This window comes from Paroedura picta, chromosome 2 (genome assembly GCF_049243985.1).
Source record: "Paroedura picta isolate Pp20150507F chromosome 2, Ppicta_v3.0, whole genome shotgun sequence".
NCBI classification, from domain to species: Eukaryota; Metazoa; Chordata; class Lepidosauria; order Squamata; family Gekkonidae; genus Paroedura; species Paroedura picta.
This window is the reverse complement of record NC_135370.1, coordinates 4,809,857-4,835,885: the sequence shown is the minus strand read 5'-3', so window position 1 is coordinate 4,835,885 and position 26,029 is coordinate 4,809,857. Positions and strand designations below refer to the sequence as shown.

At 46.1% G+C, this 26,029-nt stretch overlaps 1 protein-coding gene across 1 annotated transcript in view; it reads left to right on the top strand.

Moving 5' to 3' along the window:
- Positions 1 to 25,056, top strand: part of KLF7 (KLF transcription factor 7) — a 124,846-nt gene extending 99,790 nt beyond the window's left edge. Inside the window, exon 4 of the mRNA XM_077319257.1 lies at positions 17,249 to 25,056. Coding sequence (XP_077175372.1) covers positions 17,249 to 17,300 — 52 coding nt within the window. The 3' untranslated portion in view covers positions 17,301 to 25,056. The remainder of the gene's footprint in view (positions 1 to 17,248) is intronic.
- Positions 25,057 to 26,029: the final 973 nt, after the last annotated feature.

The following is a 26,029-nucleotide window of genomic DNA, read 5'->3' as shown; positions in this document are numbered from 1 at the left end:
TGGCAGAATTAGGATCCATACCGCATTTTACCAACTTGTGAACAAGAGTATCATGTGGAACCTTATCAAAAGCTTTACTGAAATCCAGATAAGCTATGTCCATGGCATTCCCCTGATTCAGCTAGTCACTTTCTCGAAAAAAGATAAGGTTGGTCTGACATGACTTGTTCTTGCGAAACCCGTGCTGAGTCTTAGAAATCACAGCTCTCAGTTCAGCTGCTCAAGGACCGAGTGTTTGATTATTTGTTCCAAAATTTTGCCAGCTACAGATGTCAAGCTGATGGGTCGATAATTACCAGGATCCTCCTTTTTCCCTTTCTTGAAGAAAGAAAAAATATTTGCCCGCCTCCAATCATCTGGCACCTCACCTGTTTTCCAAGAAGTGTCAAAAATAATGGACAGAGTTTCAAAGATGAGGTCTGCAAGTTCTTTTAGTACCCTTGGATGTAGTTCATCTGGCCCAGAAGACTTTGTTTCATTAAAAAAAAAAAAACTAGGTGTTTGTGGACTGTTCCAACAGTGATCCTAGGCCACCATTCCTGTCCCCCGTGTTGTGTTACGTTTTTGCCACATTGATCACTGTTTTCCTCACAAGAGAAGACTGAGGAGAAATAGGAGTTAAGCCGTTCAGCTAAGACAGAAGTCCTTGGGCTGGGTTGGCATGAGGAGAGACAGTCGAGACAGCCCTTGGCAGAGCCCAATTGACACCAGTCTCTTCTATCAAGAGGTGTGATTCTGGACACCTCCCTTTCAATGGAGGCCCACCACTCACCTGGCATTTTTCCTTCTGCACCAGGCATGACAACCTGCACATAAGACCTAGCCATGGTGATCCATGCAATGGTCACTTCTAGATTAGACTTCTTCAACTCACAGGGCTTCCCTTGACACTGCTCCAGCTGATAACCTTAGGCAGGCCAATCCATAATTTGGAAAAATGTGTCAGAATGGGCAGTTGCCAGTTTTACCTGCATAGCTGGCACAGCATAGACTTGAGCCAATGTACTTATTATCTAAAGATTCACAAATCTATGCTGCATTCTAAGAATGCAGTTTTATGTGCCCCTACCTGGGAATTAACCAGGCTTACCATATGTCTGCTATGCCCCAGCAGTCCAGCCCACATCACTGCTCAAAATGATAGTGGGGGCAAATCTGGGGATGTGGAGATGGCATCACTTGATTTGTGACGTAGATCTAGGTGAAGACCCAGAAGTGGCATCACCGTATTTGGCAACTCTCTAGGAATTCATCCAATCTCTGTTGTCCTGACTGTAGAGATTAAGTGTGTCACCCAATGTGATGTCACTTTCACATCACAGAATCACAGAATCATAGAGTTGGAAGGGGCCATACAGGCCATCTAGTCCAACCCCCTGCTCAACACAAGATCAGCCCTAAGCATCGTAAAGCATCCAAGAAAAGTGTGTATCCAACCTTTGCTTGAAGACTGCCAGTGAGGGGGCGCTCACCATCTCCTTAGGCAGCCTATTCCACTGCTGAACTACTCTGACTGTGAAAAACGTTTTCCTGATATCTAGCCTATATCGTTGTACTTATACAATGGCATCGTCAACTGAAAGTGGTGTTTCGGTGTTGAGCAACATTCCCCCTCCCAATGCCACATCCCAAAATCTCCTGGTGGTTGCCTGGTAACCCGAGAATACACCCCAAAGAATGAAACAGAACTTCTGAGTCAAGTGGCATATAACTGGTCTTTCTTTGTGCCTGCCAATCACAAGTTGCCCCAAAGCACACTGGGGCAAGGAAGCCATGGATACTCACTTTTTTTCACTATGAAAGCCAGCTGCCACTTAAATCCATCTCTTCCATGTAAAAGGCTGCTTGAATTCTTGGTTACCTTTGAACTCAGGCTGTTAGGTTTTGTAATGTAAACGAGGAATACTTTCTGTGTGTTTTTGAATATCTGGCAGTAGCATTTCAAAAAGACGAATAAAATCTGAAGTAAGTGGGGAGCACTGACTTCCTAGCAATCGAACTTGATCGCAGGGTCGTTTTTCAAGCAATCCCTCCCCTAATTGGAGAGATTGGCCATGTTGAGCCTAAAGCTAAATCCAATTGAGGCATAATCAAGTCAGATGCTTGCATCTGAGCAGGCCATCTTTTAAACTCCAGCTGATACATGGAACTTAGAGACCAGCTTTTAGAAAATTACCCTTCTTTTTTGAAGCAGCCTGAAGACCCTTCGCTGTAATAAGAAAAAGCCTCTAATACAATCAAGGATCTATTTAGCCCCAGAGCACATTAGACTGTCAGGGCTCACGCAAGGAGAGGATGTGATGGATGCAAACAGGGGCCCATACTTTAATGGGGTGGTAATCAGATCATTTTTCACATCCTGCCTTTGGGAGGCCTTCATTCACACACACACACACACGCATGCACGCACAGACGTACATATGTTAAGTTCATTCTCCCTCCCTTGTATCTGCCAATGTATTCTCTCCTTTTTTTCATTTGCTACACTAAAAAGTGAAGCCTTTGTTTGTTCAGAATAAGGGATAGCAAGAAATGTAGGGAGAAGCTCGCCATTCCCCCATTTTCTTCCCCTTTCTCTACTTCCCCATTAACTGAAATATGATTTTACTCTGTTAGGATGGGAAGGACTTGAACTGTTGCACCACTGATATGGGTGAAGCTATACTGTCTTAGCTTCGGATTCTCAGGCATAAATGTTGTTTTCTTTTTCTCTTTGTCCTCTAAGGAGAAAGCATGCAAGTCACTGGCTCAGAGCATCTGTAACTAGGCTTCTCCTCTATGCTGAGTTCAGTGCTACAAATTGTCCCCACCCAACCCCGCCCTGGTAATTCCTTGTCATATTTTGACCAGTCATTAAATTTACTAGTGTCTATATTTCGTGTTGCCTGAGCTCCACAGAAGCTCATGGACAGTGTGGCATTCTGAAGGAGACCTCGGCTGCTTCTTCAATGGAAATATGGCAAACTGCATTGGACACGGAGACCAATTATGCACAGCAGCAGCTACACTGGGCTGCCGCCAGTCTGTTGTGGTGGGGCAGAAACCTCTGCCATTTCCCAAGTATGCACAGGGGATACGCACTCTGGTTGCCCAGACGCAACGGCCCTGCACATACAATGTGGGGCCAGAAGTGCCGGGAGCGCTCCGCAGCTGCGGGGTAGATCGGCGGCATGGAGGCCCCACTGCACGATGGTGGGGAGCAGCTGCAGAGCCTTCAGGAGCAAGAGGAGTCCCTGCAGGGATGCCGTAGGTCAGGGGAGGAACCAGGCCCGAAAAGCTGGTTCTTCCAATTATGCACAGGGCTAGCCCAACCTAGCCCTCACCTGCAGCTGCAGCAAAATCCCGGCCTGCAGAAGAATCAATGAATTCTTAACTGCTGCAGCTGCTAGCCCTGTGCATAATTGGAAGAACCAGCTTTTCGGGCCTAGAGGGGGTGAGAAGGGGAGGGGCCCAGGTGGGCGTGTCCACAGCTCTGCTTCCCAACCATATTCTGCATGGTCACGCCAATTCTGGGGTTTCTTGAAGCTGTTTCTTAATAGTAAAAATGTTACAAAAAGCTGGGATAGCCAGAAATAGTTAGGCCTTGCAACCCTCAGGAGACTAGGTAGGGCAGGGACATGGGGGGCAGCCTCTTTAGGGCAGACTCTCTAGGAATCCACAAAAAACTCTGGTAAAACTGAGGGCCTTTTCGCACAGGGATCTTTGTTGCAAATTGTTTGCGGAATGAAAAATCGCCATTTAAAATAGTGGAATTCGTCGTTATGCATACCTGCCTTTGTAGTGGAATCAGTTGCGTTTTTTAGCGTTTCCCACAGGCTTCCGGTCTCGGCAGAAATCGCTAGAAAGGAAGCGCTATTGCCAAGCTCGTCCCGCCCCTGGCCGTCAAGCAGCCAATGGGCAGCCGTTAGCATGCTCCCAAACAGCCCCTTTCCCTTTAAGAAAGGTTTAAAAAAAAAAAAAAAACGACCCATAGCAACGAATCTAGGTAGATTCGTTGCTACGGAGAGACCCATCCAGCTGCCTAATGTGAGCTGTCGCTTGATTGTATGATCGTTTGTACGCTGCCTCGAGTGATTAAAAAAAAATCTCCCCCCCCTCTCACGGGCCCGATTTTCGGCTGAATTTATTTGTAAAAAATAAAGGGACTTTATTTCAGCAAACGGGCTTTTCAGTGGTTTGTGCTTAGTGACTAAAGGTGAAGGACTGAAGCCAGGGAAGCCTCTAAACAGAAAGAGGCTCGCCGGTGCGTTTATCCCCGCTCGCTCGGAGAAAAAAAAATGGCGATCGCTTCGCCGGAAGTTTGGAGGAGAGAGCCAGGGGGAGGGACTTTGAAGAACCAGCAACAATGGTAACGCACAGGTCTTTAGCGCTACTGTTGCAGATTGGTTGCAGGAGTGTATCGCTATCCGGAGGGTGAATCCACTTTTCTGGATTCCCCTGAAAGCGCCACAACGAAGCGCTTTTTGCTGATTGGTTTCAGGATTGTTGCAGATTGTCTACGACGTCGTGGGTTATGGCAAATTAGTAGCGTTTCCAAATAGCAACCATTGTGCTACTTTGAAGCCGTGCGAAATGGCCCTGAGGCTTCCACACAGAAGTGAAATCAGTTCTTTCTAGGAACTGATGGTGATTTTATTTTTCAATCCACTGACTTTTGGGCTGGCAAGGTTTGCTGGGGACTAGAGATCTGGGATGGTCAGACAGCATCCCTTCCTATGGAGGAGGCTGGGCTGGGAGTGTAGGAATTGTATCGTAGGGATGTGAGCTTTGGCCACTGAAGCAGCTGTTAGAGCTCGAAGCGGCCAGCACTGTGGCATGGGAGGGAGGGGTGGCGCCGGCACCAGCATGCCAGCGAGCGCACACACACAGGCGCAGAGCTCTGTGCCTGCATCATGTGGGTGCTGGGTCATGAGCCACCACCAGCGCCGCCCCCCCCCCCCCCCCGTGCTGCAGCGCTGGCTGCTTCAGGCTCGAATGGCCGCTTTGGCAGCCAAAGCACACAACCTTACTGTATTGTGCCATTTTATTCTGTAGCTTACTGTATTTGCATAGATCATTTTAACTCATCTGGAACCTTTGCTAGAGAAAGGCAGCTTAAAATATTCCACATAAACAAATAAAGCAACGGGCTACCCACTTAAATCCAGCTGACTGTAACATCTGATGTGTAACATCTCACAGGCTTGGAGACAGCAAATGCTCTACACAAATCTAGAGAGTCTACAATGCAGTCCTAAATACAGGACTTTTCTGTTTTCCACACTGGTTTGTTTCTGTTGCTTTGAGAATCCCCCAGATCTCTTGTGTCGATACAGAATCATAGAATCATAGAGTTGAAAGGGACCTCCAGAGTCATGTAGTCCACCCCACTGCAGAATGCAGGACCTTCACAGCTACCTGCCCACCCACAGTGACCCAGATGATGCCCCCCCCCAAACCAGAACCCCTGGTCAGTCTGGCCTGGAAGAAATTCACTTCCCAATCCCAAAGTGGCGACCGGCATTTCCATGAGCATGCAAGAAAGAGCCACGAGAGCTAAGCACCAACACAATCCCTTCTGGCCACCCACTCACAATCGCCCTAAATTCACATCACTATGTCTAGCATAAAATTTGGGTTGATTTGGGCTGATCCTGCGTTGAGCAGAGGGTTGGACTAGATGGCCTTAATGGCCCCTTCCAACTCTATGATTCTATGAAATAAAATCCTTCTGTTTTAATGTGCTGGGAGACCGCTAGAGGAGGAAAACGTGCACAGAAGGGGGGGGAAGCAAGAACCACCAGGAGCACCACCCAAGAGAGGGAAATGAGAATGCAGAAGAGCCCACAGTGACAATTCTGAGTCAGAGGACTTCAAAGTGTGCAACACTGTTTTGTTTAGGATTGCATTGTAAAGCTTGTTTTGTACCCTGTAACAGTCATCACGAAAAGGTCTCCCTTTTTGCGTAGATGGCTAGAACAAACCTTATATGCTATCAAATACATTCTCTCAGCTAGTCTCCCCCTCCACACACTTAAGACTACCAGTAGGAATTTAAGACTACTAGTCTCCCCCTCCACACACTTAAGACTACCAGTAGTAATGAGAACAGCATTCCAGGAATTACCAGCATTCCGCAGGGCCTGTAAGACGGAGCTCTTCCGCCAGGCTTATAACTGAGGCCGGGTGGAAAGAAGATGAGCCCCCCCTCACAAACTGGCGGTAGAGAGCATCACCCCCCTCCGTAGTTGAGGATGCGGAGGGCAAATGAGTAGATTATGCCATCGCTGTTGCCATTACTGTAAATTATTGGTTTTTATTGTCATTTTATGGTTTTAGGGGACGGGGTTATGTAAGCCGCCTCGAGCCTTCGGGGGGAGGCGAGGTATAAATATAAATATAATAATAATAATAATAATAATAATAATAATAATAATAATAATAATAATAATAATAATAATAATAATAATAATAATAATAAACCCTATTGCATATTCAGAATCTTATTCCAGTCGGTGGAAAGACAGCCCTTTTCTTACTTAATTGTGCCAGCTTTGATTGTAGCATTTGCTTTTGTTATTCTTATTCTCCAGAGCGTACCACATAATCTCTCTTAAGCTCTCGTTTGTGAAGAAAAATAAGCCTGGGATTAAATGAACAAAGATGCTTTCTAACCCACTGAGCTAATCAAAGTCCTTGGCATCCCTGGCAAGATTACTTGCAACATAGGTCTTGAGTTAACCTCTCCCTCTCCACCTGGTATGGAGCTGCAGAAGTTGAATTGTCATGCACAAGCAGAGATATGGAAATGGCCATACGGGTAACATTGCTAGATGCTGTCCTTAAGCCTTCCGCAAGCTGAAGGTCCATGAGGAACTGCAGAATGGGGGGAGTTCGCTTCCCTGCACTGATCTCATCAGATCTTGGAGGCTAAACAGGGTCAGCCCTGGTTAGTACCTGGACGGGAGGCCACCCGGGAAGTCCAAGGTTGCTACGCAGAAGACTACAAAGGAAGTCCAAGGTTTCAGGCAATGTCAAACCACTTCTGAACATCTGTTACCTTGAAAGCCTTATAGGGCCAGCAGTGGCCAAACTGGCAGCTGGCAGGGGTTCATGGGAATTGTAGTTCATAGACATCCGGAGAGCCACTGTCAGGATCCTAGGAAAGCAGCTCAGCTGGCAATCCCCAACTCCTACAAAGCCAAGACCACACCAAACAGTCCATAGCAAAGTCAGTCTTTATTGAGGATTACAATACAGCAAGCGCCTTCTTTAGGGAACATACAGAGCAGGGTTATTGGCAAAGACAAGATACAAAGGCTTCTCCAAGGCTAGAGATAACATTAACATAACACAGCGCAGGGCAGATCTTCAAACTGAGGCACACTGGGAAAACAAAGAACACATGAGAGAGATGGGGGTGGGGGAAAAGGCTGAGAATCTGGTAGAAACACAACAATAGAAACACAACAATACAAATGTAAAAAAACTACTGTTCTAATTAGAGATGGAAAACTTCTAGAAATTCTGAAGTCCCAGGGAGGGGAACCAGCCCCCCCCCCACTTTTTTCAGAAAAGAGAGAAAATTGAGAGAAAATAGAAATGATTTGACTATATACTTTCCTATCAAGCTTAAATGTTTTTAACTACATAAAATGCATAATATATAACTTAGCCTATGACTGTACTATTTGGTGTAGCTATAGAATTAAAGGTCTATTTATTTTAATATAAGTATAAATACAAATACATGGAATACTTGAGAGAGATGGCTCATATGCTATTGCACTTTCAACTACCAAAGGCCACATTTAGTTAATTTTTACCATCTGAGATGTACGGAAAAATAAAATCTGATTACAGAAAACAAATTCTGGAGTAAACAAAAGGAAGGCTTATTATCTGGATAGAAATTTTCTTGTAAAGTTCCGATACGTAGACCTGCCCTCATTTTTGGGTGTTCAGTGGAACTAGATAACATTGAAAATACTGAACTTTAAAATAATTATTTAAGACATTATAACATATTAATTAGTAATTCCAACAAAAAGAGTTTGTGTTGTAGTGGCTCACAAACTTTATGGGACTGCCGTCCTCTTGGCTCCCAGACCACACCCCTAGTGCCTACACATAGAGAGACATGTGAACACAGGTCTTAGGTCTACTGCAAATTCAAAAGACACTATATTGCCTCCTTTTGGGGTTGTTGTGCAGCAGCCATATTTTAGTCTGAGAAAAACTATATAAGTTCTTTTTAACAATCCTTTGAGTCCTCACTGGGGAGAAAGACGGATGGGAAAAGAAAGAGAAAGAAGCAAGGGAAAATCCTATGGCCAGGAGCAAGCAGGAGATGGCTTTTCCAGCCTCCCAAATATGGAGACTTCTTGGGAAGGCTGGCCAACCCTGGGTGAAGAAATTCCTGGAGATCTGGGGTGGAGCCTGGGAAGGGCAGAGTCTGAGGAAGGGAAGGAGCTTGGCAGGAATATGGTCCCCTCCAGCCCACCTCCTGAAGCTGCCGTTTCCTTCGGGAAGCCAAGCAGGGTTTGCCCCAATCAGCACTGGGTTGGGAGACCACCAAGGAAGTCCAGAGGCAGGCAATGGCAGGCCACCTTAGAATGTCTCTCGTAGGAAAACGCAGCCTGCTGCCCCCCTACTGCCCTCAAATCCCTCAGCACCACCCTGGATCCTTCCACCCTGGATCTTTCCCCTTGAGTCTTCTCATCTCTAAACTGAATTTGCATAGCCTGGCAGAGAAGCACATGAGGATGTTACACATTGTGAGAGCGTGGGTCAGGCTTTCTCAACCAGAGTTTCATGAAATTCTGGGGTTTCTTGACAGCCCTGGAAGGGTTTCCTAAATGGATGTGAGCTTATTATTATTTTAAAATTTATTAAACATTTATCAGGTCATATGACCATATATGGTCATGTCAACATGCCCCCCCCCAAAAAAAACCCTGGCCAATGATGGGCCTGAGGGGGGTGGGACGGGGAGGGGCCCGGGTGGGTGTGCTCAGAGCCCTGCTTCCCAACCCTATTCTCCATGACTGGGCCACTTCTGGGGGTTCTCAAAGCCTAAAGAATGTTTCAGGGCTCTCTACAGTAAAAAGGTGAGAAAGGCTGGTGCTGGTGCAGATGGTCGACACTTTGATCCTGGGACACAACACGAAGACATAGAGCTTCTGTAATGGGGAGGGGGAGGGGTGGCAAATCAGTATTTCGGCTGGGCTTCCCATCTCCAGTGAGGCACTTCGAGATAAGCTGGCGAATTGGCTGACTCCCTTTCAGCATCAGCATCTGGTGCTGCTCACGGTGTGTGTTTCGGAAGCAGCAAGGGAGAGATTCCAGGGGGCCCCAGAGGGGGTTGAAAGAGAGTCTCAGGAGGACCTCCGTTACCACTTAAATCAATTTGGTTATTTGCTTGGGCATGGCATTTCTCTTGAAACGCTCCGTGCACCAAGGGAAGCTCTTGCATACTCTGTGATATATGTTATTTTATTTTTGCTCTCAAGTCACAGACAACTTATTTACTTACTGATTTATTATGTTTACTAGGGGCAAAGCCCTTTGCATCCAAGAATACAACGGGCGCTTGAGCTTGGCAGTGGGAAGAGGAAGGGGAGGAGTTGTCCAGTCTGTAAGGGCATGGGGTTGAATATGTGGGTTGTGTGGGAGGTTGTGGTGGCGTGGTGGCAAATGAGGGCATGGGTGTGGAGAGATGGGTGTCAAGAACCTGTGGTGTGGAATGTTGAGTTGAGTGTGGGAGAGGACTGACCTTTGGGAATTGTGGCATAGTGGTTACAGATGAGCTTTCCAGAGCCAGGTCTTCAGATATTTGAAGGGGAAATCAGACTGGAGACTCTTCTTAGGGGGAGATTACATGGCAACCAATTCCCCCCAGTTCTGCGTCATTTCCCTTCTTGTGTGAATTAGGCCACAGACACCGAAATGCCCCTCTGCCCTAATACACATGGCGTAGTCACAGTACACAGGTGTCCAGCCTGTTCCTTCTTCTCCATTTTTTCACTGTTGATAAAATGTTATGTGCCCACATGCTTCTTTCATGGTTGCTCCTTAGAAGAAGAACGGCTTTTTGTACCCTGTTGTTTACTACCCAAAGGAGTCTCAAAGCGGTTTACAAACACCTTTTCCATTCTTCTCTCCACAATAGTCACCCTATGAGGGATGTGGGGCTGTGAGAGGTCTGAGAGAACTGGGAATGGGCCGCAGTGACCCAGTAAGCCTCAGGTGTCTCAAAGCAGTTTCCAATCATCTTCCCTTTCTCTCCCCATAGCAGACTCCCCATGAGGGAGGTGGGATAGAGAGCCTCACAGGGAAGCTGGCAACCCTAAAAGGAAGTCTCTTTGTGCACAGTAGTCTTGACCTTAATCAGGTTTTTTAAACTGGTTTTTTATTTGCCAGGCCAAGGTTAGCCCATAGCCCAGGAGGGACACACCTGCACCACTCCCTCCCAACTGCAGGCAAAAATGGCTCCTGGACGATTTTGGCATTGTACAATTTTGAAGTCCCACATCCAAACCTCCAGGAACATTTCCAACCCAGGGGTAGCCAACCTCCAGGTGGGGCCTGGAGAGCTCCTGGAATTACAGCTCACCTGCAGAGTATAAAGATCAGCTCCCCAGGCAGAAAGGGCTACTTTGGAGAGGGTTGTGGTAGAGAAGAAACACTTAAGGCCTCCCACACAGGTTGTTGTTGAATTGAAAGACTTGAGGCCTACTGCACAGGGTTGTTGTGCAGATGAAACAGGAGACAAAAGAGCCAGTTTCCTCTGCAGAATAACGCTGTGCAGTGGCCTCAAATCTGCAGAGCGTTGCAAAGAAGAAAGACACGTGGCTTGGCTGTGTCTAATCCCTGGCCAGAGCAGGATTTTAAGTGAGAAGGGGCTTTTCTGTGGCCTCCCTGTCAGCCAACTGTTTGGCAGAAGGGGAAATTCCCCCCCCCCAAAAGGAATGCCCTCGGGCTCCCCTGCGTTGCTCTTGGAAAGGCCTCCTTCCCTCAGTCAGGGCCTGTCAGAGGCTCCTTCGCAGCAGGCCTGAAGGGAGGGAGGAGGAGGGGAGCACTCTGCAGCCTCCTGCCAGCTCTGTCAGGGCTCTGAGGCAATTTCCAGTTGGACATGACAGTCAGGACAGCCTTGGGGCGAAAAGGGCTGGCGCAGCCTGTCCAAGACTCTGTTCTCACCCCCCTTGGCAGCCCTACTGACCTCCTCTCCCCACAGTGGTCAGGAGCAGACTCCAGCCATTTCTCCAGATTGCCCCTGGCTGGGCTGACTGGGTGGAATTTTGGTGTGTCCTGGTGAGGGGCCAATTGGAAGGCGTTTCATGCCTTCCAATTGGCCCCTCCGCTTGTCAGTCTGGGGCCAAGGGGCCAATTGTTGCCCCCCCCCCATCCTGGACTGAGCCCACCCCAACACCCCTTACTGTTTTATTAAGAGGGAACAGATAAGAGGGAACAGCGACCACCCCCATCAAACCAGACATCTTGGAGTGGTTTACAGCCTTTGTAAATACAGTAAATCAGTTAAAACCATTTAAACAAGCAAATAGTTAACATCTGCCAAACATTCAATAATTATGTGCCAGGTCTCGTTGGCTAGACCAGCTGATGGTTTGGTTTTAGGTGCTTGTACGAGCTGGAATGAAAAGTTATCAGCCTAGCAGCAGGGAAGGCCCAGATGGTGCTTTAGTTCTTCTGTGCCTACTGACCATAAGCCTGGTGGCAGGGCTCTGTCTTGCAGGCCCTACAGAACTCTTGCAGGCCCTGGTGGTGTCTAGGAGCTCATTCCACCAGGCAGGGGCCAAGGCAGAGAAAGCCCTGGTTCTGGTCCAGAAGTCATACTTCTTTGGGGCCGGGGACTATCAGGCAATTCGCTTTACTGATTTCTTATTTACTGTTTTTGTTTTCTTTTTTACTGATGACTTTTTGAATTTGAGGGAGCACTGGGGGGGGGGCTTCTTTTTGCTTATAACAATCCCATAGGGATTCCAGGACAAGAGATATTCAGAGGCGGCTTGTCATTGCCTGTCTCTATGTAGCTACCCTGGGATCCCTTGGTGGCCCGGTCCCTCATCCAAAGACCGACCAAGGTCAATCTTACTGATGAGATCAAGCTAGCCTGGGCTATCCAGGTCAGGGGCCCTATGAAATATAATCCCCTCAAAGCATATTTTAATAGCAGTGCCATCTCTGCCTCCCCACAAAACCCACCTCAGCCTTCCCTTCAAGCTCATGTTGTTGTTGTTGTTAGGTGCGAAGTCATGTCTGACCAAACGCAACCTCTAGTCAGTTATGATGAGAGCACAGTTCTGAAGCTGATCACAAAAAGATTAGATGACCAGGATATTCAGATAATAGGCACATCAACCCACAGGATCTCTTTACCAGGCCACTGGGACATCCCCTGGTCTCATACAATAGAATCATAGAATCATAGAGTTGGAAGGGGCCATACAGGCCATCTAATCCAATCCCCTGCTCAACGCAGGATCAGCCCTAAGCATCCTAAAGCACCCAAGAAAAGTGTGTATCCAACCTTTGCTTGAAGACTGCCGGTGAGGGGGAGCTCACCACCTCCTTAGGAAGCCTATTCCACTGCTGAACTACTATGACTGTGAATTTTTTTTTTAATAAATCAATGCTCCCATATCTTCAAGTGTTAGATGACTATTCCCTAAAATGGGCCTTTCTCCTTGCGTGCCTAAATATCTTCCCTTCAAACCTTTGTAGAGGACGCTTCCTTCAAACCCCTTGAAATGAGAGAAGCTGTCTGCACGGGTGCAATATACCAGATTTCTTTTGTTGTTGTTAGGTGCGAAGTCGTGTCCGACCCATCGCGGCCCCATGGACAAAGATCCTCCAGGCCTTCCTGTCCTCTACCATTCCCCAGAGTCCATTTAAGTTTGTACCTACTGCTTCAGTGACTCCATCCAACCACCTCATTCTCTGTCGTCCCCTTCTTCTTTTGCCCTCGATCACTCCCAGCATTAGGCTCTTCTCCAGGGAGTCCTTCCTTCTCATGAGTTGGCCAAAGTATTTGAGTTTCATCTTCAATCTGGCCTTCTAAGGGGCAGTCAGGGCTGATCTCCTCTAGGACTGACTGGTTTGTTCGCCTTGCAGTCCAAGGGACTCGCAAGAGTCTTCTCCAGCACCAGAGTTCAAAAGCCTCAATTCTTTGACGCTCGGCCTTCCTTATGGTCCAACTTTCGCAGCCATATATTGCAACTGGGAATACCATAGCCTTGACTAAATGCACTTATGTTGGCAGGGTGATGTCTCTGCTTTTTAGGATGCTGTCTAGATTTGCCATAGCTTTCCTCCCCAGGAGCAAGCTCATATCATTCCCCTAATTTTAATGGAATCAGAGCCTCTCTTGCCAGGATCTCCTTTCCTGTACATGTCAAATGTTCAAAGCTTATCTCCGCAATCCCCTCCACCACCCTCTACAAAGGACACTATGGTTCACTGCCAGTGGTCCATAAGTTGTGGCTGACCTTGCTACAATCCACAGGGTTGCTAGCTCTGGCTTGAGAGCCAGTTTGGTGTAATGGTTAGGAGTGCGGACTTCTAATCTGGCATGCCGGGTTCGATTCTGCACTCCCCCACATGCAACCAGCTGGGTGACCTTGGGCTCGCCACGGCACTGATAAAATTGTTCTGACCGAGCAGCGATATCAGGGCTCTCTCAGCCTCACCCACCCCACAGGGTGTCTGTTGTGGGGGAGAGGAATGGGAAGGCGACTGTAAGCCACTTTGAGCCTCCTTCGGGTAGGGGAAAGCGGCATATAAGAACCAACTCTTCTTCTTCTGCTTCTTCTTCTTGATAAATACCTGGAGATTTTGAGAACCAAACCTGGGGGGGGGGGGTAAGAGTTTGGGAAGGGGAGGGACTTTAGGGGGTATAATGCCATAAAGTCCATCTTCCCAAATGATCATTTTCTCAGGTCTACTGGAGATCATTTGTAATCTCAGCTACCCCCTGGAGGTTGGCGACCCTAGCAATCTGCCAGGAAGGGGGGATTGAGTCTAAAATCATGTTGAACTTCCAAGACATTCTAAGCCTCTCCATCATGCAGAGTGAAGACTGTAACTATCCCGACTCGTTTGCTGAAATCCATGCTCAGGAGAAGGGCAGAAATCCACCTACAATCTGCCATGTTTCAGAGGTATGCTCCAAAGCCTGCTGCCTCCGCATCTTCCTCCACCCACCCACCCGGGCTGCAGCCACCTGTTCCCTTAAAATTCAGCACTAGCCATTACTGAGCAGATGCCTCCACCTCTTTCCGGTATCTCAGAGAATTAACCTCCGCATGAAACATGTGCTGCTGTTGCCCTATACCAGGGGTGGCCAAACTGTGGCTCTTCAGATGTCCATGGACTATAATTACCAGGAGCCCCAGGTGCTTGGGGAGCAATAATAGAAAGGCTTCTGGTCCTTGACCTTAAGGATGCATACCTCCATATTTCTATTCATCCCTTGCATAGGAAGTTTCTCCAGTTCTGACAAGGTTCCCGGATTTTCTGATATTCTTCATGACTGTTTGGTTTTCCACATCCTCTAAAGACTTTACTAAGGGTATTGATGGTGTTCTTATTTATGCAGGGCTGTACTGTTTTCTTCTTGGAAGAGCTTTAGGAAAAGCAATAAATGAGTTATTGAAACTCTTGTCATTTTTGTAAAGAACAGAATAATTTGCATTAGTACTATAGCTCCTTTTGAAAGCTATCATAAAAAGAATACTTGTCACAGAAGAAATTTATTTCTGAAAGTGTTCATAGAATCGTGGAATGCTCTTGCAAGTCTTCTACTTGTTTACCAGAATTAAAATAAAGTGCAGAAATTCTAATGGTGCAGTGTAGATTCCAATTTTTTCTTATTAGTGTATGTTTTGTACTGGACAGTCTTTGTGTATTTCCAGATGGGTGGTGGCTGCTATCTGGGTCTTGCTATGTCTCGGCCAGCAAGTGGTGTCCATTGGCACTTGCGGCTCTGCACAAGAGCAATGGGCTCCTCTGATACTTTTGTGGACCTTTGCAATGCAGCAATGAGGACCTCTGATGATATTTTGTGAGACATTATGCTATAGATCAGGGGGAGTCAAACTGCAGCCCTCCAGATGTCCATGGACTACAATTCCCAGGAGCCCCCTGCCAGCGAATGCTGGCAGGGGGCTCCTGGGAATTGTAGTCCATGGACATCTGGAGGGCCGCAGTTTGACTACCCCTGCTATAGATCGATAATCGGGAAGAGGTGCAGATGTGGGGAGAGCAAATTTACACACTTTGTTCCATTGAGAGCTCACCCCTGCCTCCTTAGACTTAGTAGGTAGCTCGGTAATGTCCCAGTGTGGGGCTGCACATGCGGACGGAAGATGAAAACAGAGTTGAACTTACCTGTAACTGTAGTTCATCGACATCTTCAGTGCAAGCACAAATTCCCTCCCTCCCGCCCCAATGCAGACTCTCACGAAGATTGGCTTGTTATTCTAATTGAGTTTGCAGTGGTGTAGAGGAATGGAGGGAGAAGGGGCCACCGCTTAGTACGTGTGATACTTGATACATGCCAGACTCTGACAGCGCAGTGTGCATCTACTGGAGGTTTTTTTTATAGCTATGGCAAAAGATGTCCATAAAAGGCCTGCAGATGCACGGTTCCAATTTGTGTCTGCACTGAAGACATTGATAAACAACAGTTAGAATTAAGTGCAACTCTGTTTTTTGCTTGTGTAGGGGAGAAGACGACAACTCATAGCATGTGTCTGCAAGGACAGGTTTCATTGAGATGAGTAGGCTTTAAGTTGCAAGCCTTGCTTGGCAGCTAGGCAGCTAGGATCTTGAACTCCCTTGGACTTTTTGATGACAAACCTGACTGCTTTGTGTGCTATTAGAAGCCCTTAATGCAGCTGTCCACAACCCCGGTCCGGAGACCTCCTCATTCTCCTCCCCAGCTGCTGCCTCGGGGGCTGCCCTGCTCACCTTTGGTGCTCTCCGGCGGCCACCATGGCTGGGGCTTCCCCTCGGCGTGGCACTGTGCAGCTGCTGCTGGCAGTGCCCTCAGTGGGCAGTGGGAAGTTAGGGGTGCCGGTGGGAAAGCAAGCGGAGGGGGGGCTCAGGCGGCGACGATGTCCCTCGGCAAAAGACTACCCCCCCCCCCGGGGCTCAGTAAAATTTTCAAGCGTTTACCAGTCCCCGGTGATAAAAAGGTTGGGGATCACTGCCTTAACGGTTTCATTGCAGCAGAAGTACACAAACTGCAATCAAGTTGTCAGTCTTTCTTCATCAATCATGGGCTGAAAATGCATTTAGGGGGACAAGAGATTGTATATGTCTGGGAAGTCTGGACTCTGGAGAGCCTACCTGGGCCTAAAATGGGAGCATAAATTGACAGATAATAACTGGAATTTTAAATTTTATTTGCCATCACAATATGGTTTCTGGAATTCTTGCCTGTGATATTAGATTTGTAAAGTGTTTCAGTAAGTTAAAAGTTTATTCTGAGGAGAATATACACAAAATAGTACCAGATAATTACCCCCATTTAAGCATGCTTCTGACTGCTTTGTGTGCTGTTCCCTCATGTGGAGCCAGTGATATAATTTCTTACTTTCAGTTCAGTCATGATATTATTTTGTGAAAGCAGCTGTCGTGGCCCTAGTAGTATTGGAATGGTCCAATGAGTCACTTGTGGTTTAGCCTCAGGGGCATGCAATTCCCATGCTGGCTGGTGCTCGTAGGAATTCTAGTCCAAGGACATCTGGAGAGCTACAGTTTGGCCACCCCTGATCTATAGGAGCACATGAAGCTGACTTCAACTAAGTCAGATCATAGGTCTGTCAGGGTCACTGTTGTCTATTCTGAGAGGCAGTAGTCCAAGGACTCAAGCAGAAGTCTTTCACATTGCCTACCAACTAATTGGTTTTAATTGAGGATGCCTAGAAGCAAACCTGGGATGTTAATCCAGGCAAAGCAAGTGCTCTGCCACCAAGCCATGTCCCTTCCTTGCCTCCCTCTCCTTCTTGCTAATTAATTTGCCATATCTTTGGAAGTTATCCTTGATGGTCAAGATGTAAAACTTCTGTCTGAATCAATCTTTTATTCTGTCTAATATGCTCAACATGTCCTACATCCCAGTTCTGCAGTTCAAGGGGAAAACATGTTCAGGTTGTTGACCACATTGTTGCAGGCAGTGAGGAATGCAGTCTGAAAGAACTTGTGTTGTTCAACCCTGATTTAACTTCTGTGTTTACTTTTCCAGGTGTTTTTCAAGGTCTGATCACCTTGCTCTCCATATGAAGAGACACATCTGATCACCTGAGACTCCTCAATGTGGCCCAGATACAGTCAAGACCTAAGTATCCCGGGGGAAAGGGTAGAATGGCGCTCTGCCTTTCAGGAGAGAAGAACTCTATCACATATAAACCTCTGTACACAAACCATGGGCTAAAAGCTGTCAGCTATACTCAATGATGGACATCCATTCCTTGCGCCTTGCCCTTCTGGAAGGCAGAAAATATGTTGAAAGAAAAGAGACTGCAGGAGAATTCAGTAAGACGACAATGGCTTACAGCACTTCGGCAGTCCGGAATTTGTGTTCCCTGTTTATTGCCAATGGAAATAAAAGGATATGGAAGCCGATTTCCTGCAGATGGACAGGAGAAGGAGCTTACATCACTTGCTTCTCAATGAAGCTTGATTGAAGGAAAACTAATTTTGGAGTTGCATATTTGTAGCACTAACTTTTCTTTTTAAATAGAGGGTGAAACTAATGACCTAGAAAAACCAAATCCTAGTTTGGTCGCCAAAACTTTCATCTCTTGGTTCCTTTCTGGCTGTTTTATTTGTTTTGAGATTCCCTTATAGACAATGACTCATCGAGGCTTTTCACAAACATTTTGATCTTCTCCAATTTCAGGTTCTCCATAGAACTGAGCTGTCAAAATACTTTATGTCAATACCCAATGGCCTTAATTGGCAAGTAGACTATGGAGTGACACATAGGGTGCGCCTACCACCTTCCTTTCTTGAACCGGTGCAGACTTTGTCAGCAGTTTGTTTTCTTTTCGGTCCTTCTGTATTGATCTTTTGATATTACCAAGCATCATGTGCATTAGGGAACTGCAAAAACTGCTAACGTGGTTTCACAGTAGTTGGCCAGCAAAATGTCTCCTGAGAAACACCACAGTATATCTTTGGAGGCATCACCAGATTTACTATAGTTCAGACTTCCTCATTAATCGCCTACTGAGACTTGGAGGGGGGGGGGGAAAGCTCATTTGGAAGCTTGAACCTCTTTTCTCCGTGTTCAGCAGAACTCATTTACTCACCTGGACATCAGTCTTGGATTCTATCACTCAGGCATGACTTCAAGTTTTCCTTCTGCACCACAACGGAGTGGGGGAAGCATGCTTGTTGCAACCTATATCAATCAGTTAGGAACTCCAGTTGCTTGTTCTTGCCAGCCCCTTTTTAAAATCCTAGTCAAACTTCTTTGTGTGTCTGGCACCTGCAAAAGGTAGATTTTTGGGTTGGGCAGATCTGACAAAATATGTAATCATCCTGAGTTGGAGGGAGGATAAATGAGAATCTCTTCTGATTAAAGTGACAGAGCCTACCCTAGGTTCTCTTTTCCCATTTCATCAAGATGATTATAACTTTCCCATTCTCGTAACATTGTACAATTGACTGAAAGGGATTGGCTTTTTTGGGGTGAGTACTGACTTCCTTCCAAATGACATGCAAGTGAGCATTATAGATTGATAATGCCTGGGTCCAGTTAGACCGGCGGTTGTACTATGGTAAGGGTTGATGGAAGCATCAAACTCACCTGTTGAATCTTGTAGATAATTTGATGGTCGTGTCTCCAAGTGGATTAATTTCCTGATTTTCTACACACACACACACACACACACAGAAATATTCTATATATACTGATGTCTATTTCTGTCTAGTTGGAGCTGGCACTAAATCCAAAGACTCCCTTTTCAAGCTGTCGCCTGTGCAGGTGGAGAGTTAGTCATTGGGGAGGATGGTGTGCAGGGGATCATCTGGGACCACCGCTCTGAGATGCACTGAATGAAACAAAGCTGCAACTCTTCCTGCTCTTCTGCTCCCTCAGCCTAGCTCACTGCCCTTCTTTTGACTGTTTTTTGACTCGCCAACTGTTCAGTAATTTCCTAATTTATGTTTAGGATGCAAAAACTTTACAGAAATTCTTTATATATATATATATATATACAAAATATTTGAAACTGTAGAACATACTCGCAGACACAGGGATTCCTAGCACTTGGGCCTGTTTTAGGCTCCTGCCCCTCCCCCCATCTTTGAGTTCACTGAAATGCTGAGGCTTCAAAATAATGCTATTTTGGAGGAATTACAGTTCCTGCACACACTGTGACTGTCAGTGGTTGTTTGGCCTTTAAAATAGCAAGATCTGGTTCTTAACGATGAGATGAGAAGTGGACCAAAATCTATCCATCTCATGTGTGAGGGCAATTTGATGTTAATGTTGAAAGATGAGGGAGAGATCTAAGTTTTTATTCCAAAGATTTATGGTTAACCATGATTTTTTTTAAAGAAAAATTACTGGAGCTATGCTTGCTGACAATCTTATAGTTCTTGATATCTGTGTTTGCATATTTTTTATTCTACCCAGGGGCTTTTGAGAGCTCTGTAGTTCGGCATTTGAATATGAAGTGGCATTTTCATGATAGCTGTAGTGCCATCCTAAACAGGGTTACATCCTTCTAAGTCCACCTAAGTCAGTGGGCTTAATAGAGTTACTGGCCAGTGGCTGGCCCCTGGCAGGAGACTGGGGGATATGCATGTGGGGGCACTGTTGAAGCATTTCCCACAATTCCTAGAGTGTTGCGATTTTCCCAGGAAGTGATGTAATGCCATTGCGCTGCTATTGTTTTTTTTTCCCCCTTCATTTTTCCATTGTCAACCTACTGAGTGGCAGTTGGGGGTCAGGGACTAAAAGCAGGAACACGGCAACCCTAGAATGGGGGTCACTCTGTTTAGGATTGCACTGCAACCGAGGAGCATTCGCTAAGGTATAAAACCTATACTGTCCAAGGGATTGTTTTGCTAACATCCTGTTTTGTGTGCGAACATATGTCATAACACTAGTTATTTGGATATCAATATCCATGGGTTCTCAATGCCTGAACTGTTAAGTGCTTTTACCTCTAAAATTCTTAGTGAATCATGCTCAAGAGTCAGTGGTGGCTTAATATAAGCCTGTACTTTAATTATTTGAAAGAGATAGGAAAGGGGAGGGAGAGCAAGTGAAACTAAAGGAACAACATTGTCACCATTACTGGTCTTTATGACATTACTCCTAAGTGCAGCCAAATGAGAAATCTTCAGCACTCTTCCAAGTTCTTGTTCAAGCTTATTTGTAGTGAAATTTTTCACATTGTTTTTGCCCTTGTTGTGCCGAGGATTCGTCTCTAAAACCCCAAAATAGCAGACTGGATTCTGAATCATCACTTTTTGCCCTCTCTGTAAAAATTTCCAGGGCTTAGTAAAGGCAATCACACCCTTGTCTTTAGGAGTAAGACTCACCAAAACAACTTGGACTTGCGTCCAAGTACAGCCAATTGGAATCTAGCTAGTCTGGCCGTGTGCCAGGAAGTAACAGGCCGCCATAGCTGAACCGTCGCAAAGAGTCACAGGACCCATCTTCCCTACAGAGGACTCTTGAAGGTCTTCTAGGTCAGGCCTAGACAGATACGTAGCCATTGCTAACTGGCCGGTCCCATTGTGGTCCAAGGCAACGGCAACTAGTGTTTGGTATTGCCAACCAGCTAGCTATCTTGTACCTGCCCAACACTGACTTAAGCTCTCCCCGTCATTGCTTCTGCCTCACTCCATCTGCCCATATGAGAGATTTCTTCTCCCTTGAGTTGCAGTTCCCTTTAACAGTTTCCGAACTTCTACTGACACCTCTCTGCACACCAGTAGGGCTGTCAACCTGCCATTTGAATCCAGCTTACTAAGACATTAGGCTTATTGAAGTTGGTGGGATGTCTGACTCCCAAGTAACCGTGCTTAGGGTTGCTTCAGCAAATGCAGTTCTTGAGTTTGATTTGCCCTCCTTGGGCCGAAATGAAACCAGATCCCTGGTGTTGAACTATTATAATAATTATGAATCCTGCTGAGGATCATGATGTCAGATCATGTCAGATTTTGTCAGATCACGATGAAGACTGAAGAAAGGGATTATAGGGTTGCCAGCTCTGGTTTGAGAAATTCATGAAGATTTGGAAGTAGAGCCTGGGAGAGGCAAGACTTGGGGAGGTAAGAGATCTCTGTGGGGTATACTGCCAGGAGGACCACCCTCAAAAGCAGCCATTTTCTACAGGGGATCTGATCACTGTTGCAATTCTGGTAGATCTTCAGTCTCTACCTGGAATCTGGCAACCCTATAAGGAAAAGAGAAAGTTTGTAAATATTTGAAGAATTTCCCCCATTTGTTCTATTTCCTCTCACCTGCATTACCCCATGCAAACTTTTTTTTTTAAGGAAAAAGATTTTCTGGGCAGGAACAGTCAGTTCTTTCAGGGTGGGTGATAGGCTGTCCCTTAGATAAATCCCTTGGGAGCCAGAGTCCCATCCAGACAAGCATTAAAAAAAATTCCAGAATCAATTGGATGGATATAAAAAACTGGATCCATATCAAGGGTTTGTGATCCACATGAATGTGACCCGAAGCAGGGGCTCAATGTTAATACTTCATCTGCGATGGATGCTTTTGGATTCGGAAATCAAGGCTAGGATTCTTTGGGGGGAACTGATGAAAGTATTTTAACTAGATTTTTCAGTTGAGTGCACTGCCAGAGCTTAGGTCTTATTCCTTCTTCTGAGGTGTATGCAAGCTGATGCTTGCACATGCACACATATCGACACCAGTGAAATCATCCCCCTCTTAACTGAAACGTGGCTCCAACTGTTTCCAGTGTTTCCACCAACAGTGCCTCTTTCTTCCTGGCTTGGTGAGGGTTCCACTCACTACCAGTGGATTATAAGGTCGGCTTACGTAGGAAAGGCTTTTAAAATTCGTTTTTGCCTGTACTGGAATATGTATCTGCTGTGTACTATGAGTGAATAACTTGCAAAGTATGGAAGGAAACTGGGTCATAGGAGTACCCTGACAGTGAAATCACATGGTGAGGGATGTCTTCTTGTTCTTTTTAAATCCTTAAATTCATAGTCCCTTGGAACATCACATTTTGATTCCTCTATTACAGATTTTTTTTTTACCTGGATAAATGGCGTTAAGTGATTGGTGAGGTCCATCTGGAAGGACATTCCTGAGAGCTTAATTCCCCTCTCCCCCCCCTTCCATAACATTGTACATTCACTGAAGATGCCGTTGTTATCTGTCACAGGATGCAGCCAGGCAAACATCCTGTCCTCAGAAAGGCCTCTTGACTGGATCATCTGGCTAGAGATGCTTTTCCATGATATTAATCCCATATGTCCTTTCTCAGTTTCTCATGCATTTTAGAATTTGGCCCTTGCTGGTCCTGAAAGCCAAATTCCTAAGATTGGTTCCAAACACTACTTTGTTACTGGGACTTCACTATATGATTGGAGTTGGATGAGTGGGTGTTTGGTTCTGCCACCCCTTCCATAGTCTACAGTCTTCAACAAAACTCATGCAAAGCTACCCTCTTCTGACAAACCACCCTACAGCAGCTAGATTTAAGTCTTAATCTTATAGACCAACGGTTGTTGTTTTTTTTGGGGGGGGGGGGGAGTCTGCCTTTTGCAAGTCAAAGCTGCCTTCACCTGGGTATCTGATGAAGAGACCTTTGACTCTTGAACTTTCACACACACAAACACATACACAATCTTATTGTTCTCTAAGGTGCTACTGGACTCAAATCTAGGGGCTCTACTGGAGACCAACATGACTGCCCTCTGAAACTACCCTTAGAGGCTTCCAGCACATAACAATTTTCGCTGGAGATGTGTTTTCTTTAGAGAATTGGAGGGATTTGCACTCATTTCTTTTCCCACTAGTAAAATGGGGCTTTCAGATTTGGAGAGTCTTCCAGACCTCGAAAAAACATGTTTGAACTGAGATTGTGAGGTGGGAGAAAAGGTCGTGTACAGAGTGGAGGACACCTGCTCTCTGAAGAAAAGTGTTCCAGTTGAGATCCATCAAAAAGGTGGGAACAAGCTCTTCCCCATGGCCCATTATGCACGGCCACCGAAACAGCGATTTCGGGTCACATGGAAAACGCGGAGGGGGAAAAAGCGAAGCAAACCACTTATGCACAGGATGGGACGTAACGGTGGCAAAACCCAGAGTAACTGATTATGCACGCAGCGACGTCAGCACCGCTTCTGGTTGTGCCCCGGTCACCCGGAAGCTGTGCATTCTTCTGCGTTCCGCTAACGCGGCTTTTTCGGCAGCGTACATCGAATCTGCTGCCAGTTGCGGCCGGCACCGTGCATTATCGGTGATTTTAGTAGCTGCCATTCCACCCCGAATGCGCACTAAAAGCCCCGTGCATAATGGGTCCATAACATGCTTGTGCCTGGTTGTACTTTCAAGCATTCACAAGCACTTCCCTGAAGACAGTTTCAGGTGGGTAGCCATGTCGATCAGCTGTAGAAGAGCAAGATTCAGGTGGGTAGCCTGTATTGGTCTGCTGTAAAAGAGCAATATTTGGGTAGCAGTCCGAGGACACCACAAGGTGCTTCTAGGTGCTCTAGACAACAGCCCGGGAGCCGTCTACTGGGTGATCCAGGATCACCACCTCCATTCACTCTCTGCTGGTTTGCTTCAGCACTTTTATTTACATAGAAGATGGTAGGCAGTTGGAAGGAAGAGAGTCCCTGTGTCATATTTGAGTCCCTCCCTTGTGGATGGGAGGGACTCAAATATGTAGGCATGGATGCCCAGCTTACTGCTGCATGTGTTGGATGTCAGGATTGGGCCAGAACAACATAGAACTAGGCTACTAGATGCAAGGTCTGTGTCTTACCTTGAAGCATCTTGTATTTGCTGTTGTGTGCATGATCCATGCACCTTTTGGAACAGAGCAACCATTTTTCTATATTGGTTTGCCTTGTGTTGCCTCCTTTGAAGTGGGGGTGAATGTAGGGCAATAGGCAGTTGCAGGAGCCACAAAGGCAAAATGGCTCCTCCTGGAAGGTCTTCCTGCCTCTGTGCTGTTGAAGTTACAATAAAAGCTGTGTGTGTTGGGGGGGGGAGAGCCCCATGTCAGGATCCATCATTTCTCAAGAAAGCAAAGGTTTGGCTTACCACAAGTCCTGTAACAACCTGAGTCCCCTTTTCCCTTTTATTCTAAAGGCATGCTGTCAAATTGTGGCCAACTCTTATAGACCCCAGTAAGGGGCTTTGGAAGGCCAGTGAGAAGCAGAGGTGGTTGGCCACAACCTTCCTCTGTAGAGTCTGCCTTGGTGGTCTCCCTTCCAAGTACTGACCCGCCTTCGTTTCCAGGCTGCCTTTCCTCCTTCAGACATACACAATATTTTTTCCAGTGTTCGTTCCTTTTATTTTAAAGAAAAACAAACCACCCTTATGAACAACAAGAGGCGCTTAAAGGAGTTTGATTTTTGCACTACAACTTTCCTCTTTGTTTGCTAGACGAATCTGCCGAATGCATTTGGCGAAATCTTCAGTCTCATTCTCTCAGGCCTTCTCTGGTATTTCTAGTATATCAACAGAAGTACCCAATCTTGTAGCCCTCAGTTCTGCCTTTCTTTGGTTGACATTTTATTTTTTTTAAGCTTTTTTATATATAAATATATATGAATATATTACTTTGTCAATTTTTTTGGCTGTACAAAAGTCTTAAGATTTTTAAAAAAATATTATTTGTATTATATGATGGTGGTATGTTAATGTTACAAGATTATTAATGAAGAAAATTTATTTTTGTTACCGGTCTGTTTCATAATTCTTTTTAAAATTGGTATATTGTAAGATATCTATGCAAAAAAAAAAAAGTTATGTGACGCATTTTTATTTAAGAATGTAATATGTGTAATAAAAAGTAGAATGTGTTTGGCCTGAAAGTAGTTCAAGGTGTCTTAGATATTGTTTTTGGCAGGTGAGTAGGGGAACAAAACATTCCTATGAGGATCAAGGTAGAGCTAACGTTTATTCATTCATTTATTTACGCCTCACTTTTTCCCTCTAAGAGCTTCTTGTGGCGCAGAGTGGTAAGGCAGCAGACATGCAGTCTGAAAGCTCTGCCCATGAGGCTGGGAGTTTAATCCCAGCAGCCAGCTCAAGGTTGACTCAGCCTTCCATCCTTCCGAGGTCGGTAAAATGAGTACCCAGCTGCTTGCTGGGGGGGGGGGGGAGTAAATGGTAATGACTGGGGAAGGCACTGGCAAACCACCTCTATTGAGTCTGCCATGAAAACACTAGAGGGCGTCACCCCAAGGGTCAAACATGACTTGGTGCTTGCACAGGGGAGGCCTTTACCTTTTTACATTTTCCCTCAATCGGGAGCCGAAGCAGCTTACAACACTAAGCTTGTGCGATTTGGCCGCTTCGGCGGCTTTTCCCTCCGGGCGCGGTTGCGCCCGCTGTCATGCCGTTGCCGGCACCGCTGTCCCCCTCCCCGCGGCGCGGCACTAGCTGCACCCGGAGGGAACGGCCGCTGAAGCGGCCAAATCGCACAAGCCTATACAACACAATTCTCTGTTCATTATTATTTTCACAGCCAAAAAATTAGGCTGAGAGAGAGCAACTGGCCCAAAGTCTCCAAGCTTCCACAGAAGGAAGAATTAATACTAGAACTGTTGTGTAATAAAGTAATCAATCCAGAAATTCTCTGCAGAGTATGATCTCATCTGAATTCAGGAGACACCTGATTCCTGCAGGGCATCCAAACTCCAAAATGTTGATCATAAAAGGAAGCTGAGATCACAAAGACAGTGTTGACCAAATTTGGTAGCCAGGATCTGGCCAATATGCTGGTAGGTCACATTAAAGTTGGTGGTGGTGGAAAGTACTGCCAAGTCACAGCCAACTTACACCAAC